Here is a 23,201-nt window from a genome sequence, read left to right on the forward strand (position 1 = left end):
CGGTGGGCGCTGGCTTCACTACCGCCAGGCACGGCTGCTGGCCTCAGCCCTGGGGCATGTGAAGTGCTGCGTGTCGTGGTGTCCCTGGTAGCGCCGTTGCTGGAGGTCGAGGCCTGTGCAGGCAAACCCTGGCTCTGGCTCTGGCTGGCACCGGCCCCAGCTGGGCTGCATCCCGTGACTCAGGACTGAAAGGTGGCAGAGGGGGGAAGGGAGACCTGGGGCCCGGCCTCTGGTCTATCGGTGGGGGTGAGCCCTGGGAGCGCCGCGCTGGGGCCGGTCTGTGCTCACCAGCCGGGGCAGGGCTCGTGCCGCTGCTTGGAGTCAGCTTGGGCATCTTAAAGGGGTAATTGGCCGACCCCTCCCCAGGAACACGGCGCACAGTGTGTTCCCTCCCGGCCGAGCACACGCCTGATTTATGGCTTGGCGCCTTTGCAGGATGCTTGGGAGAAAAAATGTGCTGAATATTTGCTACGTGACACACGAGAGCTGCTGGCCGAGGGCAGCCAGCTCCACCGCAGCCCTGCGCCCTCCCAGTGCTTCAGCCAGAAGCAGAGCTCCCTCCTGGCCGCAGGGGAACGGGCAGGCGAGGGGCAGGTGGAGCTGGGGGGAGCAGCTGGGCACATGGCGGAGGGAGGGAGGTGGTGGCTGGGCAGGCCTGGGGTGCCCCCGGTGCTGTGCTCCAGGCCAATGGGCCGGCCCTCACTCAGCCCAGCACGGCCGTCCTCCTGGGGCCCGACGGGGCCGGAGCTCATCCCCTGCCCTCCCCTCATCCCCCCCCAGGCCAGGCGCCCACCTGCCCACGTCTCGTCCCCTCTCGGGCCCCCACTGCCCTGCCGCCCACCCCTGCCCACGTCTCGTCCCCTCCCAGGCCAGGGGCCCACCTGCCCACGTCTCGTCCCCTCTCGGGCCCCCACTGCCCTGCCGCCCACCCCTGCCCACGTCTCGTCCCCTCTCGGGCCCCCACTGCCCTGCCGCCCACCCCTGCCCACGTCTCGTCCCCTCTCGGGCCCCCGCCTGCCCTGCCGCCCATGCTGGTTTTTGCTGATGTGTCGCCTGCTGCTTTCCCCCACCCCGTTTCCATCCCCCCCAGGGGTCCTGGACACACCCACCTGGGCTCCTCCCGTTAAGGCCGAGCCCAGCCGCATCCCCCTGCCCGGCTCTGCCTGGCTCTGGGGGAGGCCAGGCAGCCGGTCCTGGCCACGGGGGATCGTGGGGGGCTGGCTCGGGCGCTCCCCGTGGGCGGCGTGCAGGGCCGGCGTTCCTGCCTCCCTGCATGGAGACCGGCTGGCTCCCACCCACACAGGCAGGGCCCCGAGACGCCCTTGTCATCAGCACTTGCTGCTGCTGTCACTTCCCCGATTGTCCCTGCCACGGTGCATTAGTGCAGCTGCCTGCCAAGGGCTTCATTGCTGCCAGCCCGGCAGGAGCGGGACGGGGGCCCTGGGCTGCCTCTGCATAGCCCCTGCCAGCGTCTGAGCCACGGGACAGAGCAGGCTGGGCTGGCCAGGACCCCCGGGATTCACCTGCACAGCCGGCATTGCCTCGCCATGGCTCGGAGCCCAGCCCCCAGCGCGCTGCCCCCGGCCTGGCCCTGCCCAGCCCACCCCCACCCCCCCAGCGCGCTGCCCCCAGCCTGGCCCAGCCCACCCCCACCCCCCCAGCGCGCTGCCCCCGGCCTGGCCCAGCCCACCCCCACCCCCCCAGCACGCTGCCCCCGGCCTGGCCCTGCATGGCCCAGCCCACCCCCACCCCCCCAGCGCGCTGCCCCCTGCCTGGCCCAGCCCACCCCCACCCCCCCAGCGCGCTGCCCCCGGCCTGGCCCAGCCCACCCCCACCCCCCCAGCGCGCTGCCCCCAGCCTGGCCCAGCCCACCCCCACCCCCCCAGTGCACTGCCCCCAGCCTGGCCCTGCCCTGTCCAGCCCACCCCTCCAGCGCGCTGCCCCCGGCCTGGCCCTGCCCTGCCCAGCCCACCCCCACCCCCCCAGCGCGCGGCCCCCCGCCTGGCCCTGCACTGCCCAGCCCACCCCCCCAGCACGCTGCCCCCGGCCTGGCCCAGCCCACCCCCACCCCCCCAGCACGCTGCCCCCGGCCTGGCCCTGCATGGCCCAGCCCACCCCCACCCCCCGAGCGCGCTGCCCCCTGCCTGGCCCATCCCACCCCCACCCCCCCAGCGCGCTGTCCCCCTGGCCTGGCCCTGCCCAGCCCACCCCACCCCCACCCCCACCCCCCCAGCGCGCTGCCCCCAGCCTGGCCCTGCCCTGCCCAGCCCACCCCCACCCCCCCAGCGCGCTGCCCCCAGCCTGGCCCTGCATGGCCCAGCCCACCCCCACCCCCACCCCCCCAGCGCGCTGCCCCCGGCCTGGCCCAGCCCACCCCCACCCCCCCAGCACGCTGCCCCCGGCCTGGCCCTGCATGGCCCAGCCCACCCACCCCCCCAGCGCGCCGCCCCCAGCCTGGCCCAGCCCACCCCCCCCCCCCCCCCGCGCAGCCCCCCGCCAGGCCCTGCCCTGCCCAGCCCACCCCCCCAGCACGCTGCCCCCAGCCTGGCCCAGCCCACCCCCACCCCCCCAGCGCGCTGCCCCCAGCCTGGCCCTGCCCTGCCCACCCCCACCCCCCCAGCGCGCTGCCCCCGGCCTGGCCCAGCCCACCCCCACTCCCCCAGCGCGCTGCCCCCAGCCTGGCCCAGCCCACCCCCACCCCCCCAGCGCGCTGCCCCCAGCCTGGCCCTGCCCTGCCCAGCCCACCCCCACCCCCTCAGCGCGCTGCCCCCAGCCTGGCCCAGCCCACCCCCACCCCCCCAGCGCGCGGCCCCTGGCCTGGCCCTGCCCTGCCCAGCCCACCCCCACCCCCACCCCCCCAGCGCGCTGCCCCCAGCCTGGCCCAGCCCACCCCCACCCCCCCAGCGCGCTGCCCCCAGCCTGGCCCAGCCCACCCCCACCCCCGCAGTGCGCTGCCCCCAGCCTGGCCCTGCCCTGCCCAGCCCACCCCCCCAGCGCGCTGCCCCCGGCCTGGCCCTGCCCAGCCCCCCACCCCCACCCCCCCTGCGTGCTGCCCCCGGCCTGGCCCTGCCTTGCCCAGCCCACCCCCACCCCCCCAGCACGCTGCCCCCAGCCTGGCCCTGCCCACCCCCACCCCCCCAGCGCGCTGCCCCCAGCCTGGCCCAGCCTTGCCCAGCCCACCCCCACCCCCCCAGCGCGCTGCCCCCGGCCTGGCCCTGCACTGCCCAGCCCACCCCCACCCCTCCAGCGCGCTGCCCCCAGCCTGGCCCTGCCCACCCAGCCCCAGCACGCTGCCCCTGCCCCTGCCCCCAGCCTGGCCCTGCCCACCCAGCCCCAGCACGCTGCCCCTGCCCCTGCCCCCAGCCTGGCCCTGCCCACCCAGCCCCAGCACGCTGCCCCTGCCCCCAGCCTGGCCCTGCACTGCCCAGCCCACCCCCACCCCTCCAGCGCGCTGCCCCCGGCCTGGCCCTGCACTGCCCAGCCCACCCCCACGCCCCCAGCGCGCTGCCCCTGGCCTGGCCCTGCCCACCGAGCCCCACCCCCCAGCGCGCTGCCCCCGGCCTGGCCCTGCACTGTTGGATCCGATCCCACCCACCCTGGGCCATGGCCTAGGGTAGCTGAGCCCCCGTGCAATGGGGGGGGGGGCTGGCCCAGCCTGGCTCCCCCCGGCTCCCGGCCTGCCCCACTTTCCGTGTCCCACCCCCGGCTCAGGGGCAGGGGCTGAGGCTGCGTGTCCCCCCCGGGCCCCCTGGAGGGTGTTTGAATCATTTATAAATCGCAATAAATATGCAGATGAGAAGCAGGGCCCGGGAGCCCTCGGGTGGCTGGTGTTAATTATTTAAAGTTATGGTAATTTGGAGGAGCCGCTCATTTGCATAATCACACTCGTAATCTCTGCAGCCCGGTGCCCTGGTGTCTGCTGGGTAGTGGAGGCCGGGCCCAGCCTTGGCCCCTTCCCTGAGCGTTTCCCCTGGAGGGCCCGTGTGTCCCCCGGCCCGTGGGCGGCTCGCTGGGCCGCAGCAGCAGGCCCCTGGGGGCCACCAGGGCCTTTGGCTGGGCCGGGAAGGGCACCCAGAGGCCACCAGCAGCCCCCCACTGCCTGGTGCAGACGCTCCTCACTTCCTGCCCTCCAGCGCCTGCCCTGCGTTTGGACGGGTCCCAGAGCCCTTGGGGCCCTTCGAGCTCCCTGCCTGCCCCTTCCCCAGGGCCTTCAGCTGGCCCTCCCAGCCTGCCAGGGCTCCCCTCGCGCCCCGGGGAGCTGGGGGGTCCCTGCTCCATCCCTCCTGTGCCGGCTTCGCTGACCCCTCTGTCACCGCGCACGCTGTAAGGGAGGCTCTGTCCACGCTAGGCGCTGGAGGCGAGTCCCAGCTCAGCGGGTGGTCCCAGCAGTGCTGGCTGCCTGCACCCAGGGCCAGGGGTACGGACTGGGGGCAGGCAGGTTTGCAGAGGGGCAGCCCACGGGGTCACCGCCTGTGCTGCCGCAGGGGCTGGGAGCGTGTCCACGGGAGCTGGCGGGGCTCACCCCCAGCTCCACAGGCCGCCTCCCTCACCCTGCCGCTCCCAGCCAGGAGAAGGGAGCCGAGAGCCCGTGGGGGCAGCTGGGCTCCTGTGGGGAGCTGCACGGACCCCGAGCCCTGCCCCTCGCCCCCCCATGCTGCCCCCCTTCAGTGGGGGAAGCGCTCACTGCCGCCTGGAGCAGGGGAGTGTGGCCATCGGCCATGGCAGCCATTGTCGACCTAATACAGGGCGACAGGGCTGCAGGGTAGATGCGTCCTCACGTGCTGCAGCACCGGGCCAGTACGCCCAGCGATCGCGAGCCCCTTCCTGCCCAGGCCTCGGCCCTTTGCTGTGCGCTCCTGACAGCGCAGCAGGAGGCGCTCGCCGGCTCCCGGGCGGCGAGGGGAGCGCTGCGCTGCAGGCTCATTGGTCTGCTCTGGGGCACCCCGGACCCTAATCAGCGAGTGAAATGCAAATGTGGGGACCTGGAAGCCTATTTCCCCCTCCCCACGCCTGCTGTGTGGGTGCACCCAGCCTGCCCTAGACCCCCCAGCCCCTGGCTCAGCAGGGAGGTGGTGACAGGGAACGAGGCAGCTGGAGCCTTAGTCCCTGATGGGTGGCGCGATGCCGGAGATGGAGGGAGCGGAGGTCAGAGGGGCACAGCTCGGTCCCCTGCCCCCGGCAGGTGGGCAGATCCCCAGGCCTTGGGCAGGGGGGATGGGCCTGGCTGGCGTGGGAACCCAGCTCCCTGTGTCGCTCCAGCCTGCCAATCCCGCAGCCCCATGGGGCTGTTGCTGAGCAGGTGCCACTTCTCAGGGCTGTGGGTCACCTGCCTCCAGCACCAAGGCGTCAGGTCCCTGCCCCACAGCCCGGCAGCCACTCGCACCCTGCTGCGGGCTCCCCCAGCCTGCCTTCAGCTGCACCCAGCCCCCGCGGCTCCCTGTGGGCTCCAGCCCGGCCCCCACAGAAACCCCCGATCCCCACTCCTGCAGCACCCCCAGCACCTGAGTTCAGTTATAAAACGGGAATTGACTGGAGTCAGCCGAGATGCAAATAACCCCCCCGGCGAGGTGGGGACGAAAACCCGTCGCCTCCTGTCTCCCCTGCAGCCCCGTCCCCTTGGCGGGCAGGCAGCTGGCCCCCAGTTCTTCCCCGTCTTGTAAGCTCCAGCCCGGCTCACAGAGCGAAGGCTGCAGGGCACCTCTCTGCACCCCCCAACGCACCACACCAGCCTGTGATGGTCACCTCAAGCCAGGGTTCCTGCCCTGCTCCAGCTGCAGGCTCCCTGGGCGCCTTCACCCTGCTGTGCCAGCGGCTTCACGTGTGAGATACACAGTGCCACACGCCCGGCTTGCTGCCTCTGCGTGACCTGCCTGATCCAGCAGGCCTGGAGATCACCACAGCTCCCCGGAGCTCCTCGAGTGTCCCTGGACCTAGCGCTCTTGTGAGGCAGGTTCCTTGGAGCCAGGGGTCCCTGGATCCCTTTGGCCATTGGCAGCGAGAGCTCCTTGCACCGTGAGAAGCGGGGGCGCTGCGCGGCTCCGGCACTAGCAGCAGGCAGCGGGGTGGCTGCACCCTCTGCCCAGCTCCAGGTCAGCCTGGGCGATGGACCCGCAGGTGCTGCTGGGCCGCAGCGCGATGCCTCACCTGTGCCCGCTGCTCGGATTCGCCCGCTCCCCATGGGGGATGCCCGGCTCAGCCTGTCATGCCAGGCAGGACCGGGCTCAGTGCAGCAGGGAACCAAACCGCTGGGGCGGGGTGAGTGCGCCACACGCTGCCCCTGCCCAGGCACGGGGCACTCGCACCTCCGCAGCCCCCTCACGCCCAGCCCTGCCCTTAACCCTCTACCAGAAACCCGAGGCCAGGCCGGGCTGCCCCACGCACGACCTGGCCTGGGCCTCGGGTCCCTGCGGGCGGGCGGGCGGGCGGGGCAGGCCCTGGTGCACGGGGCTGCGTCCACGCTGGCGCCGTCGGCTCCAGAGCCCGAGCCGGGAGCCGGGAGCCGGGCCGGGAAAGGAATGGGGCAGGCTGGGCACGCGGCGCCATGAAGCCTGCGCTGCACTAATGCGCTTTCATTAAGTGGGAGCGATCGACTGATAATAAAATGGCACATTTAACATTCAAACAGTCACTTGCCCCCTAAGCGAGTGTGTCTGCGGCTCAAACAGCTTCATCGGCACGAGCCGGGAGGAGCCTGTGCCCGGTGGCGCCGCTGCAAAGCACCTGCTGAGGAGGCGGCTTCGCAGGCGGGGGCAGCTCAGGCTCCCTCCCAGCGAGAGCTCGGCCCCAGGCCTCACTGCTGGCCGGCCAGGGAGCGACGTGGGGCCAAGACCGGGCTGGGGCTCTCATGGCGCCGCCGGTCGATCTCCGAGTGAGCCAGGGACCCCCCACCCGTCTGGCCCCCGCCCCACCCGTCCGGCCCCCCGCCCCACCCGTCCAACCTACCCCCACCCGTCCGGCCCCACCCCCTCCCGTCCAACCTACCCCCACCCGTCTGGCCCCACCCCCACCCGTCCAACCTACCCCCACCCGTCCAACCTACCCCCACCCGTCTGGCCCCCGCCCCACCCGTCCGGCCCCTGCCCCACCCGTCCAACCTACCCCCACCCCCTCCCGTCCGGCCCCCGCCCCACCCGTCCGGCCCCTGCCCCACCCGTCCAACCTCCGCACACCCCCTCCCGTCCGGCCCCCGCCCCACCCGTCCGGCCCCTGCCCCACCCGTCCAACCTACCCCCACCCGTCTGGCCCCACCCCCACCCGTCCAACCTACCCCCACCCGTCTGGCCCCCGCCCCACCCGTCCGGCCCCACCCCCTCCCGTCCGGCCCCACCCCCAGCCCTACCCGTCCAACCTACCCCCACCCCCACCCGTCCGGCCCCACCCATCCGGCCCCACCCGTCCAACCTACCCCCACCCGTCCGGCCCCACCCCCTCCCGTCCGGCCCCACCCCCAGCCCTAACCGTCCAACCTACCCCCACCCCCACCCGTCCGGCCCCCCCCACCCGGCCCCACCCGTCCTACCTACCCCCACCCGTCCGGCCCCACCCCCTCCCGTCCGGCTCCCGCCCCACCCGTCCAACCTACCCCCACCCATCTGGCCCCACCCCCACCCGTCCGGCCCCACCCGTCCAACCTACCCCCACCCGTCCGGCCCCACCCAGCCAACCTACCCCCACCTGTCCGGCCCCAGCCCCACCCGTCCAACCTACCCCCACCCGTCCGGCCCCACCCAGCCAACCTACCCCCACCCGTCCGGGACACCCCCACCCAGCATGGTGGGGCTTGTTCAGCTTCCCGAGGCCCAGGGAGCCCCCAGCCCCCTCCACGCTGGCCGCGGTCCCCCCAGCTGGGGTGAGAGAGAGCTGGCACACGGGGCTGGCTTGCCTGGTGTTTATTGCTTGGAACAGGAGCGGGGAGCCCCGTGCTCCCCTTGGCTCGGTCTGTGTGTGCCCGGCACGGGGGGATGCTGAGACCCAAACAAACTGGGGAACAGCGCCCAGGCAGAGGCGTGACCCCCATGCTCAGCTCGACCCCCCCAGCCCCACAGCCAGGCCCCCCGTTTCTGCCCGGGCTCTGCCAGCCGGCAGAGCTTGGGGCCAGCGACGCTGGTAGCGGAAGCCCCTGGGCCCCGGCCCAGCTCCAGCATGGCCGTGCCCGTGAAGCCGGGGGGTGGACGGCAGCTCTCCCCTGGTCCCCTCAGCCCCGGGGCGGCCCAGGCGCAGGGCAGCTACAGGGCAGGGGCGGGCAGCCCGGGGAAGCGGTGGATGCGGAACGGCTCCATGGCGTAGGATGGCTCCTCCCCCACGCTGAGCTGGCACAGGAGCTTCCCCACCACCGGCGCCAGCTTGAACCCGTGGCCTGCGTGGGCAGAAGCGCAGAGACTCCAGTCGGCTGGGAACGGCCGCCCCGAGCGTGAGCCCTGTGCACGGGCGCTGCCCAGGCTCGCCTGCCCCCGGGCTGGCACAGGCCCCGGCCAGCCCGGCCAGGCTGCAGGCCAGTGTCCCCGGGGGCCCTGCAGCTGGGGGGCTGCACCACACCCGGCCCCGAGGGGTGGGACCAGCACTGGGGCAGGGCTGAGCTGTGGCAGCAGATTGAACGGGGCCTGGGGATGCAGCAGCGGGGAGGGGGGGCAGCTGGGCCATCCCAGCCCTTTGGGGAGCACCCCGGTCCCGAGGCAGACAGCCCTGGCGCTGCACTGGCACCGGGGGCAGGCACTGAGCCCCCGACCCGCTTACCCGAGACCCCCCCCGCCGTCCCACCCCCGCTTTCCCGAGAACCCCCCCGGCACCTCACCCACCCCACCCCCGCTTACCCGAGACCCCCCCTGGCACCTCACCCACCCCACCCCCGCTTACCCGAGAACCCCCCCGGCACCTCACCCACCCCACCCCTGCTTACCTGAGACCCCCCCGGCACCTCACCCACCCCACCCCCGCTTACCCGAGAACCCCTCCGGCACCCCACCCCCGCTTACCCGAGGACTCCCCCCGCCGTCCCATCCCCGCTTACCCTAGAAGCGCCACCCCCCCCCCGCTTACCCGAGACCCCCCGACACCCCCCCGCTTACCTGAGAACCCCCCTGCCACCCCACCCCGCTTACCCGAGAACCCCCAACACCCCCCCGCTTACCCGAGACCCCCCCACCCCCGCTTACCCGAGAACCCCCAACACCCCACCCCCGCTTACCTGAGACCCCCCCGACACCGCCCCCGCTTACCTGAGAACCCCCCTCCCACCCCACCCCCGCTTACCTGAGACCCCCCAACACCCCCCCACTTACCCGAGAACCCCCCGACACCCCACCCTCGCGTACCGAGAACCCCCCACTGTCCCACCCCCGCTTACCTGAGAACCCCCCTGCCACCCCACCCCCCGCTTACCCGAGACCCCCGACACCCCCCCGCTTACCCGAGACCCCCCGACACTCCCCCGCTTACCCGAGAACCCCCAACACCCCACCCCCGCTTACCTGAGACCCCCCCGACACCGCCCCCGCTTACCTGAGAACCCCCCTCCCACCCCACCCCCGCTTACCTGAGACCCCCCAACACCCCACCCCCACTTACCCTAGACCCCCTCGACACCCCACCCCCACTTACCCGAGAACCCCCCGACACCCCACCCTCGCTTACTTGAGAAACCCCCCCCGCCGTTCCGCCCCCGCTTACCCGAGAACCCCGCCCCAATGATGATGTTGCTGAACTTGGGGTGTCGATCCAGAACAAAGTCTTCATCCGGGGTGTTCTGTGGGGAGCCAGCGCGTGTCAAGGAGGGCAGAGCCCCACCGCTTCAGCACCCCCCAGGGTGGGTGAGGGGGACACTGGTGCCCTGGCTCCTGCTGGGGTGGGGAGGGTCTGGGAGCACCCGAGTGACTTTGGGTCCATCACCCCCAGGGCCTGTCCATCACCACCCGTGTGGGGCATGAACTGAGAGCAGGCGAAGCAGAGGCCAGGCTGCCTGGGAGCCAGGACTCCTGGGTTCTGCCCCGGCAGGGGAGTTGGGATTAGCAGGTTGGCGGGAGGGGGACAGGGAGCCAGGACTCCTGGGTTCTGGCCCTGGCAGGGGAGTTGGGATTAGCAGGTTGGGAAGAGGGGGACGGGGAGCCAGGACTCCTGGGTTCTGCCCTGGCAGGGGAGTTGGGATTAGCAGGTTGGGGGGAGGGGGACGGGGAGCCAGGACTCCTGGGTTCTGGCCCTGGCAGGGGAGTTGGGATTAGCAGGTTGGGAAGAGGGGGACGGGGAGCCAGGACTCCTGGGTTCTGGCCCTGGCAGGGGAGTTGGGATTAGCAGGTTGCGGGGAGGGGGACCGGGAGCCAGGACTCCTGGGTTCTGCCCTGGCAAGGGAGTTGGGATTAGCAGGTTGCGGGGAGGGGGACCGGGAGCCAGGACTCCTGGGTTCTGCCCTGGCAGGGGAGTTGGGATTAGCAGGTTGGGAAGAGGGGGACGGGGAGCCAGGACTCCTGGGTTCTGCCCTGGCAGGGGAGTTGGGATTAGCAGGTTGGGGGGAGGGGGACGGGGAGCCAGGACTCCTGGGTTCTGGCCCTGGCAGGGGAGTTGGGATTAGCAGGTTGGGAAGAGGGGGACGGGGAGCCAGGACTCCTGGGTTCTGGCCCTGGCAGGGGAGTTGGGATTAGCAGGTTGGGAAGAGGGGGACGGGGAGCCAGGACTCCTGGGTTCTGGCCCTGGCAGGGGAGTTGGGATTAGCAGGTTGGGAAGAGGGGGACGGGGAGCCAGGACTCCTGGGTTCTGGCCCTGGCAGGGGAGTTGGGATTAGCAGGTTGGGGAGAGGGGGACAGGGAGCCAGGACTCCTGGGTTCTGCCCTGGCAGGGGAGTTGGGGCTAGCAGGTTGGGAAGAGGGGGACGGGGAGCCAGGACTCCTGGGTTCTGCCCTGGCAGGGGAGTTGGGATTAGCAGGTTGGGGGGAGGGGGACGGGGAGCCAGGACTCCTGGGTTCTGGCCCTGGCAGGGGAGTTGGGATTAGCAGGTTGGGAAGAGGGGGACGGGGAGCCAGGACTCCTGGGTTCTGGCCCTGGCAGGGGAGTTGGGATTAGCAGGTTGGGAAGAGGGGGACGGGGAGCCAGGACTCCTGGGTTCTGCCCTGGCAGGGGAGTTGGGATTAGCAGGTTGGGGGGAGGGGGACGGGGAGCCAGGACTCCTGGGTTCTGGCCCTGGCAGGGGAGTTGGGATTAGCAGGTTGGGAAGAGGGGGACGGGGAGCCAGGACTCCTGGGTTCTGGCCCTGGCAGGGGAGTTGGGATTAGCAGGTTGGCGGGAGGGGGACGGGGAGCCAGGACTCCTGGGTTCTGGCCCTGGCAGGGGAGTTGGGATTAGCAGGTTGGGAAGAGGGGGACGGGGAGCCAGGACTCCTGGGTTCTGCCCTGGCAAGGGAGTTGGGATTAGCAGGTTGGGAAGAGGGGGACGGGGAGCCAGGACTCCTGGGTTCTGGCCCTGGCAGGGGAGTTGGGATTAGCAGGTTGGCGGGAGGGGGACGGGGAGCCAGGACTCCTGGGTTCTGGCCCTGGCAGGGGAGTTGGGATTAGCAGGTTGGCGGGAGGGGGACGGGGAGCCAGGACTCCTGGGTTCTGGCCCTGGCAGGGGAGTTGGGGCTAGCAGGTTGGGGAGAGGGGGACCGGGAGCCAGGACTCCTGGGTTCTGGCCCTGGCAGGGGAGTTGGGATTAGCAGGTTGGGGAGAGGGGGACGGGGAGCCAGGACTCCTGGGTTCTGCCCTGGCAGGGGAGTTGGGATTAGCAGGTTGGCGGGAGGGGGACGGGGAGCCAGGACTCCTGGGTTCTGGCCCTGGCAGGGGAGTTGGGATTAGCAGGTTGGGAAGAGGGGGACAGGGAGCCAGGACTCCTGGGTTCTGGCCCTGGCAGGGGAGTTGGGATTAGCAGGTTGGCGGGAGGGGGACGGGGAGCCAGGACTCCTGGGTTCTGGCCCTGGCAGGGGAGTTGGGATTAGCAGGTTGGGAAGAGGGGGACCGGGAGCCAGGACTCCTGGGTTCTGGCCCTGGCTCCAGGCAGGGGGTGCCCATGTGGGTTGGCAGGCCTGGGGAGGGAGTTCTCAGGCCCAGCGTCTGCCCCTCACCGTGTACATGCAGTGCTCCACCACGGCCGGCTCCGGCACCAGGCCTGGCAGGTATTTGCTGACGAAGTCCTGGAGGATCTGGATGTCGGGCAGGGCTGAGGCCTCGGGCGGCCGGTCGCGCTCCTCGGGGTCTGCCGGGCTGCCAGAGTGATAGCAGATCTGGGGGGGTTAGGAGGGAGGGTCAGGCCAGCCCTGCTCCTTCCCAGCGCAGCCCCGTGGGGCACCACTGGGCTGGGCTCTCCCCCTGGCCCCCAGGATCCCTCCCCCGAAGCTCTGCGCCCGCCCCCAGCCCCGCAAGGGCAGGGTTGGCAAAGCCCAGGGCTGCAGCAGTGGGGCTGCATCAGGCCGGGAAGTGCCCATAACCTGCCTGCCCCCCAACAAAGTGTGTGGAGGTGCGTGTGCACACGCGTGCGAGGGGGGGGGTGCCCGTGTGTGGGTGCATGAGCTGGGCCCCGTCTCACCTTCACCAGGCCTGGGTACTCGTTGGAGGGCAGCCCGTAGATGTGGTGGGGGGCGCAGAGGGCCAGGAAGCAGGGGAAGTTCGCTGAGACCCCGTAAGCCCCGGGGACCTTCTCCTTCCAGTAGCAGACGTTGATGCGCAGCGTCTGCGGGGCAGGGAGCACATGGGTTGCTGCCCACCCGGGGTGAGTTGTCTCCTCCCTGCCGGGGGGTCCTGGGGTGGACGAGAGCGATGTGGCTCCCTTGGGGGCGGGGGCAGGTGGGGGTTGCAGTGCAGTGAGCGAGGTTCGGGGCCAGCCAGACCCACTACCACGTGCTGAGCGCAGGCAGCAGAGCTGGCAGGCAGGGAGGGAGGCTGGCGCCTGGTGCCCTGTGCCCCTCTGCTTACCCTGACCCAGCGGAGCTCCTAGGCCAGTGCCCCCCGTGCCACGTGTCACAGCAGCTCCAGGCAGCGACTGCAGGGCTCCGACCAACCACACAGCGACCCCTGGCAAGGTGCACTCGCTCCTCCCAGCCCTGTCCGCACAGGCATGGAGCCCTCAGGCACGCACGGGACACGGAGCCCCACGGGCCCAGCCAGGCATGTGCAGGAACGCGGAGCCCCACGGGCCCAGCCGGGCGTGAGCCAGGGCAGGGACACGGAGCTCCACGTACCCAGCCAGGCCTGAGCCAGGGCAGGGACATGGAGCCCCACGGGCTCAGCCAGGCCTGAGCCAGGGCAGGACACGGAGCCCCACGGGCCCAGCCAAGCCTGAGCCAGGGCAGGGACACGGAGCCCCACGGGCCCAGCCAGGCGTGAGCCAGGGCAGGACGCGGAGCCCCAGGGGCCCAGCCAGGCGTGAGCCAGGGCAGGGACGCGGAGCCCCACGGCCCAGCCAGGCGTGAGCCAGGGCAGGACGCGGAGCCCCAGGGGCCCAGCCAGGCGTGAGCCAGGGCAGGGACACGGAGCCCCACGGGCCCAGCCAGGCATGTGCAGGGACACGGAGCCCCACGGGCCCAGCCAGGCGTGAGCCAGGGCAGGGACACGGAGCCCCACGGGCCCAGCCAGGCCTGAGCCAGGGCAGGGACACGGAGCTCCACGGGCCCAGCCAGGCCTGAGCCAGGGCAGGACACGGAGCCCCACGGGCCCAGCCAAGCCTGAGCCAGGGCAGGGACACGGAGCCCCACGGGCCCAGCCAGGCGTGAGCCAGGGCAGGACGCGGAGCCCCAGGGGCCCAGCCAGGCGTGAGCCAGGGCAGGGACGCGGAGCCCCACGGCCCAGCCAGGCGTGAGCCAGGGCAGGACGCGGAGCCCCAGGGGCCCAGCCAGGCGTGAGCCAGGGCAGGGACACGGAGCCCCACGGGCCCAGCCAGGCATGTGCAGGGACACGGAGCCCCACGGGCCCAGCCAGGCGTGAGCCAGGGCAGGGACACGGAGCCCCACGGGCCCAGCCAGGCCTGAGCCAGGGCAGGGACACGGAGCCCCAGGGGCCCAGCCAGGCGTGAGCCAGGGCAGGGACACGGAGCCCCACGGGCCCAGCCAGGCGTGAGCCAGGGCAGGGACACGGAGCCCCAGGGGCCCAGCCAGGCGTGAGCCAGGGCATGGACGCGGAGCCCCAGGGGCCCAGCCGGGCCTGAGCCAGGGCAGGGACACGGAGCCCCAGGGGCCCAGCCAGGCGTGAGCCAGGGCAGGGACGCGGAGCCCCAGGGGCCCAGCCAGGCATGTGCAGGGACACGGAGCCCCACGGGCCCAGTCAGGGACACGCCCGCGCGGGTGAGCCGGCTGCAGGCGGGTGCTGTGGTGGAAGTGAGCTGTGCAGAGCGGCAGAGAACTGGGTAACAATCCTGTGCTCTCTGGCCCTGCCCCACGTCGCCCTGGCACAGCCGGCGCCAGCCCTTACCTGGAGAGGCAGCTGCAGTCCCAGCGGGGCCAGGAGCTTATTGGCCCAGGGGCCGGCTGTAATCACCAGACTCTTGGCTTGGTACACCCCTCTGCTGGTTGTCACGGTAACCACGACCCCCGGCTTGATGTCAGTCACCTTCTCGCCGTCGCGCAGGGCTCCCCCGCGCCGCCGGAACCCGTCCTGGGGAGGGAGCCGGCTCAGCCTGGGCCGGGGGGGCCCTGCCCGAGGGGTCGAGCGGTGCAGCGTGGTGCTCAGCCCTTGCAGTCAGTGGGGTGAGCCTGGCCAGGGGACCCCTCGTTCCTGGGCTCCGCATGGGCGTGTGCTGGGGCCCCACGCGGGCTGCTGGCTGCCCAGGGCCTTGCAGAGACACATGCCGGGGATGAGAAATGCCAGGCAAAGCTGTGCAGCTCCGGGCGCCGCGTGGCAGCACCCCCGGGCGTTCCCCACCGGGGCAGGGACTCCAGCTTAGCCCCATCCTGTGCCCATTGGCCTGGCTTGTGGCCCGGCCGGAGCTGTCCCAGGAGGTGATGCTGTGGGTACCCCCATCTCCTGGGGCTGAGCCCCCAGCCCCTGGCCGCAGAGAAGCCGCCTGCCCCAGGCCCAGCCCGGTACCTGCACAGCCCGGAGCGCCCTGTCCGCGGAGAGGACCCCTGCAGTGTGGTCGGACACGCCCACCTCCCCGTGGTAGGGCTGGATGCCAGGGAAGCGCCTGTGCAGTGACTCCGTGGTGAACAACTCGCCAGGGACGTTGTGCTTCACCAGCGTCCGACAGCAGCGCTGGAACTCGGGGTTGGCGTTGGCCCCCAGAACCAGCAGCCCCGTCTGCCTGCGGAGATGGGCCGGGGGAGCAGAGCGTTACGGCACCAGGCAGTCGCTGCCCACGTCCCGGCCCCGCGTGCCGTGTGCCACCGTCTGCCACGAGCCCCCCCATTCCCAGCCCCCTCTGGCAGGCTGGGACGCGGAGCCAGAGAGCGGGGCGGTGACTTGCACAGGGGCCGCCAGCAGGTGGGTGGCAGGGTCCGGTCCTACCCACTGGACCACGCTGCCAGGGAAGCTGACTGCAGAGGCAGCGCTGCCCATGTTCCAGTATCGGAGGCTGGGCACAGGCTGCCACCCCTGCGGTCGGATGTGAGTAAAAACCAAAGGTTAGGGGCCAAGGGGCCAGGCTGTGACGGTGCCACGTGGCACCCACCAGGCGCTGCCTGAGCCGCCATCTTCAGAGCACATGAGGGGGGCACCCGCAGGGCCCCGCTGTTAGCTGGGGGAGCCGGGGCTGGAGGAGCAGGGGGCTGAGGGGCACTGGCAGAGCTGGGGGTTGCACTGCGGCAGGTCGTCCCGTGGCCACGCAGGGAGCTTGGCCTGGATCCCTCCTGTCACTAAATGCCACGGGGGTGATTCCTGCCCTTCCCGGCGGCTGGGCAGTGCCGATCCCTGCTCCCAGCGGTCGGGGACGGGGCGGGAATCTCCCCTCTGCCCCACGGCTGCTGCTGCCCCACAAGAGACTGGGTCTGAGTCTCTCCCCAGGCCGCGCCCTCATGGGAGATCCCTGAGCCCTGCCAGCCCACGGGCCAGGCCAGCCCCTGCGTGGAGAACGGGCAGGGCCCTGTGGGGTGAGGCCAAGGGATCTGGGAGTCAGTCAGCTGGGGACAGCAGAAGGGGCCTTTCTGCCGGGCTCCCGTCTAATGAGATTGATGGCTCCATTAGCTCTGACCCTGGCTAGATGGGGAATCGTTTATATGCTTATTTCCTTAATGGCTCGTCCTTTATAGAGTCGATAAATTACTGGGCGTCCGTCTCGCCCGCCATGCGCTCTGCTGCCTTGGGAGCCAGCCCCCGGCCGCGGTGCTGAGCGCCCCCAGGGCAGGCCAGAGCCAGGGCAAGGGCTGGGCGGCCCCGCGAGTCGCTGCCCCAAACGCGCGTCCGGGATGGAGTTCAAAGCCAGGGAGAATGTCTGGGGCTCTCAGGCTGCCGGGCTGCTATTGCACCTGATTGCGGCGAGTGCTGCTGAAGTTTGTCGGGGCTGCGGGTCGGGAGTGGGGGGCACCGGCAGAGCTGGGGGAGCCAGGCTGGGCTAGCAGGGGCTGCGGGTCGGGAGTGGGGGGCACCGGCAGAGCTGGGGTAATGGGGTGGTCTGGGTCTGGAATGGCAGGAGTGCTGTAGATCACAGGATCGGAGCCCCTGTGAGCAGTCAGTTTGTGCGGTAACGTAGCAGCCTGGGACCCGTGCTCCCTTGTGGAGTATGTCTCAGTTCGCCATGAGTTTGCTCTGTGCTGGGCGGGGACGGACATTGTCCGTAGGAGGCGGGGAGCCCAGGGTCAGGTGGGCAGTGTTGCTGCATGCTGTTCAGTGGCTGCCATGTCCCACCCCAGAGGTGGCTGCAGGTGGCTGGCAAAGTCTAAAGCCAGCTCACAGGGCGGACATCCCTGAGCCCGGGGAACTGGCCTCGCTGGCCCCTGCTGCGGGTTATTTCCCCCACTGGGCCAGGCCAGGGTCTGGCTGAGGCTGACTTGGGGCAGTGCCTCGTGCGCCAGCGGGAGCTTCCTGGGGCACGAGCAGGGAGTCCACGGGCTCGTCCAGCAGACCTGCCCCCGGCCTCTCCCCCAGCCCCCCCCGGCTGAGCAGTGCCTAAGGAACGCCAAGACGAGCGGGGCTGGAGGGTGCTGGGATGATGGAGGGGCCTCGCCCTGAGCCCTAGGGTACTTCGAGGGCCTCCCGGGGCTGGCGGCAGGGGCTGCCCCCGGCCTGGCGCTGGCCTGGAGAGCAGGCTCTGGCTGGCTGCCCCTCCCCCGCATCCTGGCAGCTCTGGGCCAGGTGTGCTGGGGGCGGGGTCTGTGGCTCCGCCCCAGGCCAGGTGGGAGGCCAATCCGGCAAGGCCCCACCCAGCCCCTAGCACCCAGCGGAGCAGGTGAGTGGAGGCTGAGCAGGCTGTCCTGGTGCGGTTCCTGCAGGGCCTCGGTGGCCCAGGGGCTGCGAGCTCCTGGGGGTGGGCTCTGGGCTGCGGGCTGGCGTGATTGGAAGTGGAGGCTGTATCGAGGTCCGGGACACCCCCCCCAGTGCGGAGGCCTCCTGCAGCAGTGCAGGTGCTCGCCCTGTGGGCCTGGTGCCCTGCAGCTCTGCCCCAGGGGCTCTGCATGCCGGCATGTGGGGGCAGGGGCTTCTGAGCCGCTGGCAGCCCCGTGCCAAGGTTGACAGGTGGGTGCAACTTCCCTCCCGGGCTCTCCGTCCATGCCTGGCCCTGCACTGCAGCCCCTACCAGCCCCCTGGCCTGTGGGGCCGTGGCCCGGATGGAGGGGGCCCATCTCTCTGATAGCAGCTGAGCAGTCGGCCACGGACCGGACGGGTGGAAGTTGGCCATTTGTTTTCCTTGCCCGTTAAGATGGCCTAGCAGGGAGCTGCTGCTGGCTTCCCCTCTGGGAGCGGGTCACGGCCTGACCCCTCCAGTGCTCAGCTCCCCTGCGCTGGGGAGGCTCGCAGGGGCTGCTGGCAATGGGTCCCCAGGCTGGCACAGGGGGGTGAGGAGCTGCAGGGTCTGCCCTAGGGGAGCTGGCAGGGCCCTGCCCCGTTCAGAGCAGCGTGGCCAGTAGCGGCTCTGTACCGCTCCCTGCGGGACCCTCCCTGCGCTTCACCAGCCTGCAGCCGGGCAGCGCTGCCAGGCAGGATTGCTCGGCTCCGGCTCCGGCTCCGGCTCTGGCTCTGGCTCTGGCTCCGGCTGTTTGTGGCGGTCGCCAGAGGAAACAGGGTCGCGCTGTCTAGGGCCCAGGCCGGGGGGTTGTTGTTGCTCAGATGTGGCTCTTGCTCGGTGCCAGGGACTTCGCTCCTTCTGCTGCTCTTTGCTGGGCCCGTTTGCGCTCGCTGGCCTGGGCACCCTGACCAACGGGGGACGGGCCCCTCCATGCTCCAGGATCCTGGCTGGACGCAGGCCTGCGTCTCCCACTCCCGGTTCCCTTCCCTGTGCTGCCAGCAGCCGAAGCCCGGCGGGATCGCTGGCCTCTCCTCCTGGCCGGGGGGGCTGTTCGGGGCATGCCTTGGTGGGCTGGCACGGCGCCCCGTTGTGCTCTCGGGCCGGGCCCAAGGGGGGCTGGCCTGGGGCCGGGGGCTTCACTCTGCTCTGGTTCGGGCAGCGAACGGAGCCACCACTGAATCTTGGGACAGTAAAATCCTGCCCCTGCCCTGACGAGGGGCTGAGCCGCTCGGCTCGGCCAACCACCCCTTAGTGCTCTGCTTGGTCCCTGGGCAGCCTGGCCGTTCCTTTCCATTGCTCGCAGTGTCTGGCCAGAGCCAGGGGGGAGTAACCTGGCTGGGGGGCGGGGGCCAGGGCCTGGGGCTGGCTCCCTTTCCCCAGGCCCCCAGGCCAGGCTGGCTGCCCCTGCGGCTCTGGAGCACGATGCTAAGTGTGGGCCGTGGGGCCAGCTGGCATCGGCCCGGCTGCTGGTCTGCTGGGCCCAGCAGCGCCAGTAAGTGCTGAGCGCGGCAGCTCCGGCCCCCAGCTCCGAGGCGTCAGGGCTGAATTCCTCCAGCAGATCCCCTTGCAAGGGAGCCGAGCCCCCGGCAGGCAGCACCCCCCCACTCGTGGCACCTCACCTGTACAGCGAGGCGCCAGCCTCGGCTTCCAGCTGCTCCCACAGGCGGTAGCTCTCTGCCATCATCTGCGCGTAGTGCTCCTGGGGGTAGGCGCGGCGGATTATCCGGCTCTGGCCATGGGAGCTGCCTCGGGAGTGAGGCAGGGGGAACTGCCAGGATGGGGGGACAGGGGGAGGGTTAGCTGGGGATCCCAGCCTGCTCTGGGGATGCTGGTTCCCTCTCCCGGCCCTGTCTGCGGTGCTGCTGGGAGCCCACTGGCTCCACCTGGGCGGGTGCACGATGCATGTGACTCGCGCGCCCGCACCTGGGCTGGGGCAGGGCATCCTAGGGCAGCGCTGGAGCCAGCCCCTCCCGGAGCTCTGCTCCCTCCCCATGCTGCAGGGGAGCTGGGGGCAGCAGCTGCCCTGGCGTGGTGGGCAGAGGTACCCGGACCTTCCCCCCTCTTTGCCATCACTTCCTGAGTGTCTGGATTCCAGCTGCTCTCTGCCCTGGCTGTGGGGCACCCCGTGGGCACAGTTGGGTCACGTGACCCTGCCTGGCTGGTGTGATAGCTCGGGGGGGCTGCCCGCTTCGCCCCAGCACCTCTGGCCAGTGCTGAGCCATGTGGGGTCGTGTGGCTGCTCCAGCCACTGATCTCCACTGCAGGGCCCCCGTGCGCCAGCCGCGGCTCTCCCAGACGGCAGGTCCTAGCTACGAGAGCCCCTGGCATACGGGGGCGCTGCCCCTGAAGTGCTGTCGGGGGGGAGGTGAGGGGGCGCCTCCCCCCCTGGAGGGGCGGAGCAGGGGCTTAGCTCCCCCAGCGCGGGGCTGGGCCGGAGCCTGCAGCGGAGCTGCGCTGTGCCGTTGGTGTCTGGGGCGATGCCCGTCCTGCCGGGTGTCCAGCTGCCGGAGGGCGCGTTCTGCCTGGCTCCCGTGGTGGAGCGGGGGCTGTGTCTGCCCTGCAGGGCCCCCGGAGCTGCGTGTCTGGGGGTGCCTGGGCAGGGGGGTACCTGGTCCAGCAGGAGGGTCTCTCCGCCCCGCTTGGCCAGGTGGTAGGCAGTGAAGGAGCCCTGGATCCCGGCCCCCACCACGATGGTGTCGTAGAGGGAGCTGTGGGGCTCGACTGCAGCCGCCATCTTCAGTCCTTCAGCTGTTGCAGGGGCCTGGGACCGCAGCCAGGGGCAAAGTCCAGGCTCCTGGAATGGCCAGGCAGGAAGTTGTGTGGAGCTGCCTCCAGCAGCCAGCGCCGGCCTCCTGCATCCGGGTGCCTGGGGCTTCCTGGCTCCCCAGCATGTGCCCCGGCCGGCGGGTCGGGGCTCCTGGCTGCTTCCCCCTGCCACGGGGCCTGGAGCAGCCCAGCCCTGGGCGGCCATAAGTGCACTGGGCATTTCCCACCCAGCCCGTCCCTGAGCAGGGCGTCATGTGGCCTCTGCCAGGCCCGTCCTGCCAGGGCCTGGCCCCGGGCGCTGCTCAGCGGCTGGAACCCCTGGGACTCCCGCCTCCCTCACAGCCAGGCCATGCAAATAGCTCTGCCCCCGCCCAGCCAGCTCAGGCCCTGGGCACCATCTGCAAAGGGCGTGGGGGGAATCCAGGGCCCCTGGAAGCAAGATGGGGAGCACTGGGCAAACTTCCCTCATGCTCTGCTCTGCCCTGCCCCTCGATCCCGACCCGCAGCCCCCCCGTCCCGGCCCTGAGCTCCCCCTGCCCTGCCCCTCGATCCCGACCCGCAGCCCCCCAGTCCCGGCCCTGAGCTCCCCCTGCCCTGCCCTGCCCCTCAATCCCGACCCGCAGCCCCCCCGTCCCGGCCCTGAGCGCCCCCTGCCCTGCCCCTCAATCCCGACCCGCAGCCCCCCCGTCCCGGCCCTGAGCTCCCCCCGGCTCTGCCCTGCCCCTCGATCCCGACCCGCAGCCCCCCCGTCCCGGCCCTGAGCTCCCCCCTGCTCTGCCCTGCCCCTCAATCCCGACCCGCAGCCCCCCCGTCCCGGCCCTGAGCTCCCCCCTGCTCTGCCCTGCCCCTCGATCCCGACCCGCAGCCCCCCCGTCCCGGCCCTGAGCTCCCCCTGCCCTGCCCTGCCCCTCGATCCCGACCCGCAGCCCCCCCGTCCCGGCCCTGAGCTCCCCTCTGCCCTGCCCCTCGATCCCGACCCGCAGCCCCCCCGTCCCGGCCCTGAGCTCCCCCCTGCTCTGCCCTGCCCCTCGATCCCGACCCGCAGCCCCCCCGTCCCGGCCCTGAGCTCCCCCTGCTCGGCCCTGCCCTGCCCCTCCATCCCGACCCGCAGCCCCCCCGTCCCGGCCCTGAGCTCCCCCCTGCTCTGCCCTGCCCCTCGATCCCGACCCGCAGCCCCCCCGTCCCGGCCCTGAGCTCCCCCCTGCTCTGCCCTGCCCTGCCCCTCTATCCCGACCCGCAGCCCCCCCGTCCCGGCCCTGAGCTCCCCCCTGCTCTGTCCTGCCCCTCGATCCCGACCCGCAGCCCCCCCGTCCCGGCCCTCAGCTCCCCCCTGCTCTGCCCTGCCCCTCGATCCCGACCCGCAGCCCCCCCGTCCCAGCCCTGAGCTCCCCCCTGCTCTGCCCTGCCCCTCGATCCCGACCCGCAGCCCCCCCCCCGTCCCGGCCCTGAGCTCCCCCCTGCTCTGCCCTGCCCCTCGAACCCGACCCGCAGCCCCCCCCCGTCCCGGCCCTGAGCTCCCCCCTGCTCTGCCCTGCCCCTCGATCCCGACCCGCAGCCCCCCCGTCCCGGCCCTCAGCTCCCCCCTGGCCTGCCCTGCCCCTCGATGCCGACCCGCCGCCCCCCCCCCCCGGCCCTCAGCTCCCCCTGCTCTGCCCTGCCCCTCGATCCCGACCCGCAGCCCCCCCGTCCCGGCCCTGAGCTCCCCCCTGCTCTGCCCTGCCCTGCCCCTCAATCCCGACCCGCAGCCCCCCCGTCCCGGCCCTGAGCTCCCCCTGCTCTGCCCTGCCCCTCGATCCCGACCCGCAGCCCCCCCGTCCCGGCCCTCTGCTCCCCCCTGCTCTGCCCTGCCCCTCGATCCCGACCCGCAGCCCCCCCGTCCCGGCCCTGAGCTCCCCCTGCTCTGCCCTGCCCCTCGATCCCGACCCGCAGCCCCCCCCGTCCCGGCCCTGAGCTCCCCCCTGCTCTGCCCTGCCCCTCGATCCCGACCCGCAGCCCCCCCGTCCCGGCCCTGAGCTCCCCCCTGCTCTGCCCTGCCCCTCGATCCCGACCCGCAGCCCCCCCGTCCCGGCCCTGAGCTCCCCCTGCTCTGCCCTGACCCTCGATCCCGACCCGCAGCCCCCCCGTCCCGGCCCTGAGCTCCCCCCTGCCCTGCCCCTCGATCCCGACCCGCAGCCCCCCCGTCCCGGCCCTGAGCTCCCCCCTGCCCTGCCCTGCCCCTCGATCCCGACCCGCAGCCCCCCCCTCCCGGCCCTGAGCTCCCCCCTGCCCTGCCCTGCCCTGCCCCTCGATCCCGACCCGCAGCCCCCCCGTCCCGGACCTGAGCTCCCCCCTGCCCTGCCCTGCCCTGCCCCTCGATCCCGACCCGCAGCCCCCCCGTCCCGGCCCTGAGCTCCCCCCTGCTCTGCCCTGCCCCTCGATCCCGACCCGCAGCCCCCCCGTCCCGGCCCTGAGCTCCCCCCTGCTCTGCCCTGCCCCTCGATCCCGACCCGCAGCCCCCCCGTCCCGGCCCTGAGCTCCCCCCTGCTCTGCCCTGCCCCTCGATCCCGACCCGCAGCCCCCCCGTCCCGGCCCTCAGCTCCCCCCTGCTCTGCCCTGCCCCTCGATCCCGACCCGCAGCCCCCCCGTCCCGGCCCTCAGCTCCCCCCTGCTCTGCCCTGCCCCTCGATCCCGACCCGCAGCCCCCCCGTCCTGGCCCTCAGCTCCCCCCTGCTCTGCCCTGCCCCTCGATCCCGACCCGCAGCCCCCCCGTCCCGGCCCTGAGCTCCCCCCTGCTCTGCCCTGCCCCTCGATCCCGACCCGCAGCCCCCCCGTCCCGGCCCTGAGCTCCCCCCTGCTCTGCCCTGCCCCTCGATCCCGACCCGCAGCCCCCCCCGCCCCGTCCCGGCCCTCAGCTCCCCCCTGCTCTGCCCTGCCCCTCGATCCTGACCCGGAGCCCCCCCCGCCCCGTCCCGGCCCTCAGCTCCCCCTGCCCTGCCCTGCCCCTCGATCCCGACCCGCAGCCCCCCCGTCCCGGCCCTGAGTTCCCCCTGCTCTGCCCTGCCCCTCGATCC

The 23,201-nt window shown here is 72.4% G+C and overlaps 1 protein-coding gene across 3 annotated transcripts; it reads right to left on the reverse strand.

The window, feature by feature from the left end:
- Nucleotides 1–7,874: 7,874 nt before the first annotated feature.
- Nucleotides 7,875–20,161, reverse strand: PIPOX (pipecolic acid and sarcosine oxidase). Of its 3 annotated transcripts, XM_044993255.1 has the most exons (8): nucleotides 19,994–20,154; nucleotides 19,005–19,153; nucleotides 15,036–15,249; nucleotides 14,421–14,603; nucleotides 12,544–12,687; nucleotides 12,083–12,241; nucleotides 9,667–9,742; nucleotides 7,875–8,356 (listed from the first exon to the last, which is right to left on the reverse strand). In XM_044993255.1, exons 1-8 carry the CDS (start codon nucleotides 20,117–20,119, stop codon nucleotides 8,226–8,228), a joined length of 1,182 nt encoding a protein of 393 aa, XP_044849190.1. In that variant the 5' UTR covers nucleotides 20,120–20,154; the 3' UTR covers nucleotides 7,875–8,225. The 3 variants fall into 3 exon arrangements, with proteins under 3 accessions (XP_044849190.1, XP_044849191.1, XP_044849192.1); XM_044993256.1 differs by lacking the exon at nucleotides 12,544–12,687 and having other exon boundaries at nucleotides 19,994–20,161; XM_044993257.1 differs by lacking the exon at nucleotides 14,421–14,603 and having other exon boundaries at nucleotides 19,994–20,155.
- Nucleotides 20,162–23,201: the final 3,040 nt, after the last annotated feature.

The sequence above is a fragment of the Mauremys mutica genome, chromosome 19 (assembly GCF_020497125.1).
Source record: "Mauremys mutica isolate MM-2020 ecotype Southern chromosome 19, ASM2049712v1, whole genome shotgun sequence".
In the NCBI taxonomy this organism is placed as follows: domain Eukaryota; kingdom Metazoa; phylum Chordata; order Testudines; family Geoemydidae; genus Mauremys; species Mauremys mutica.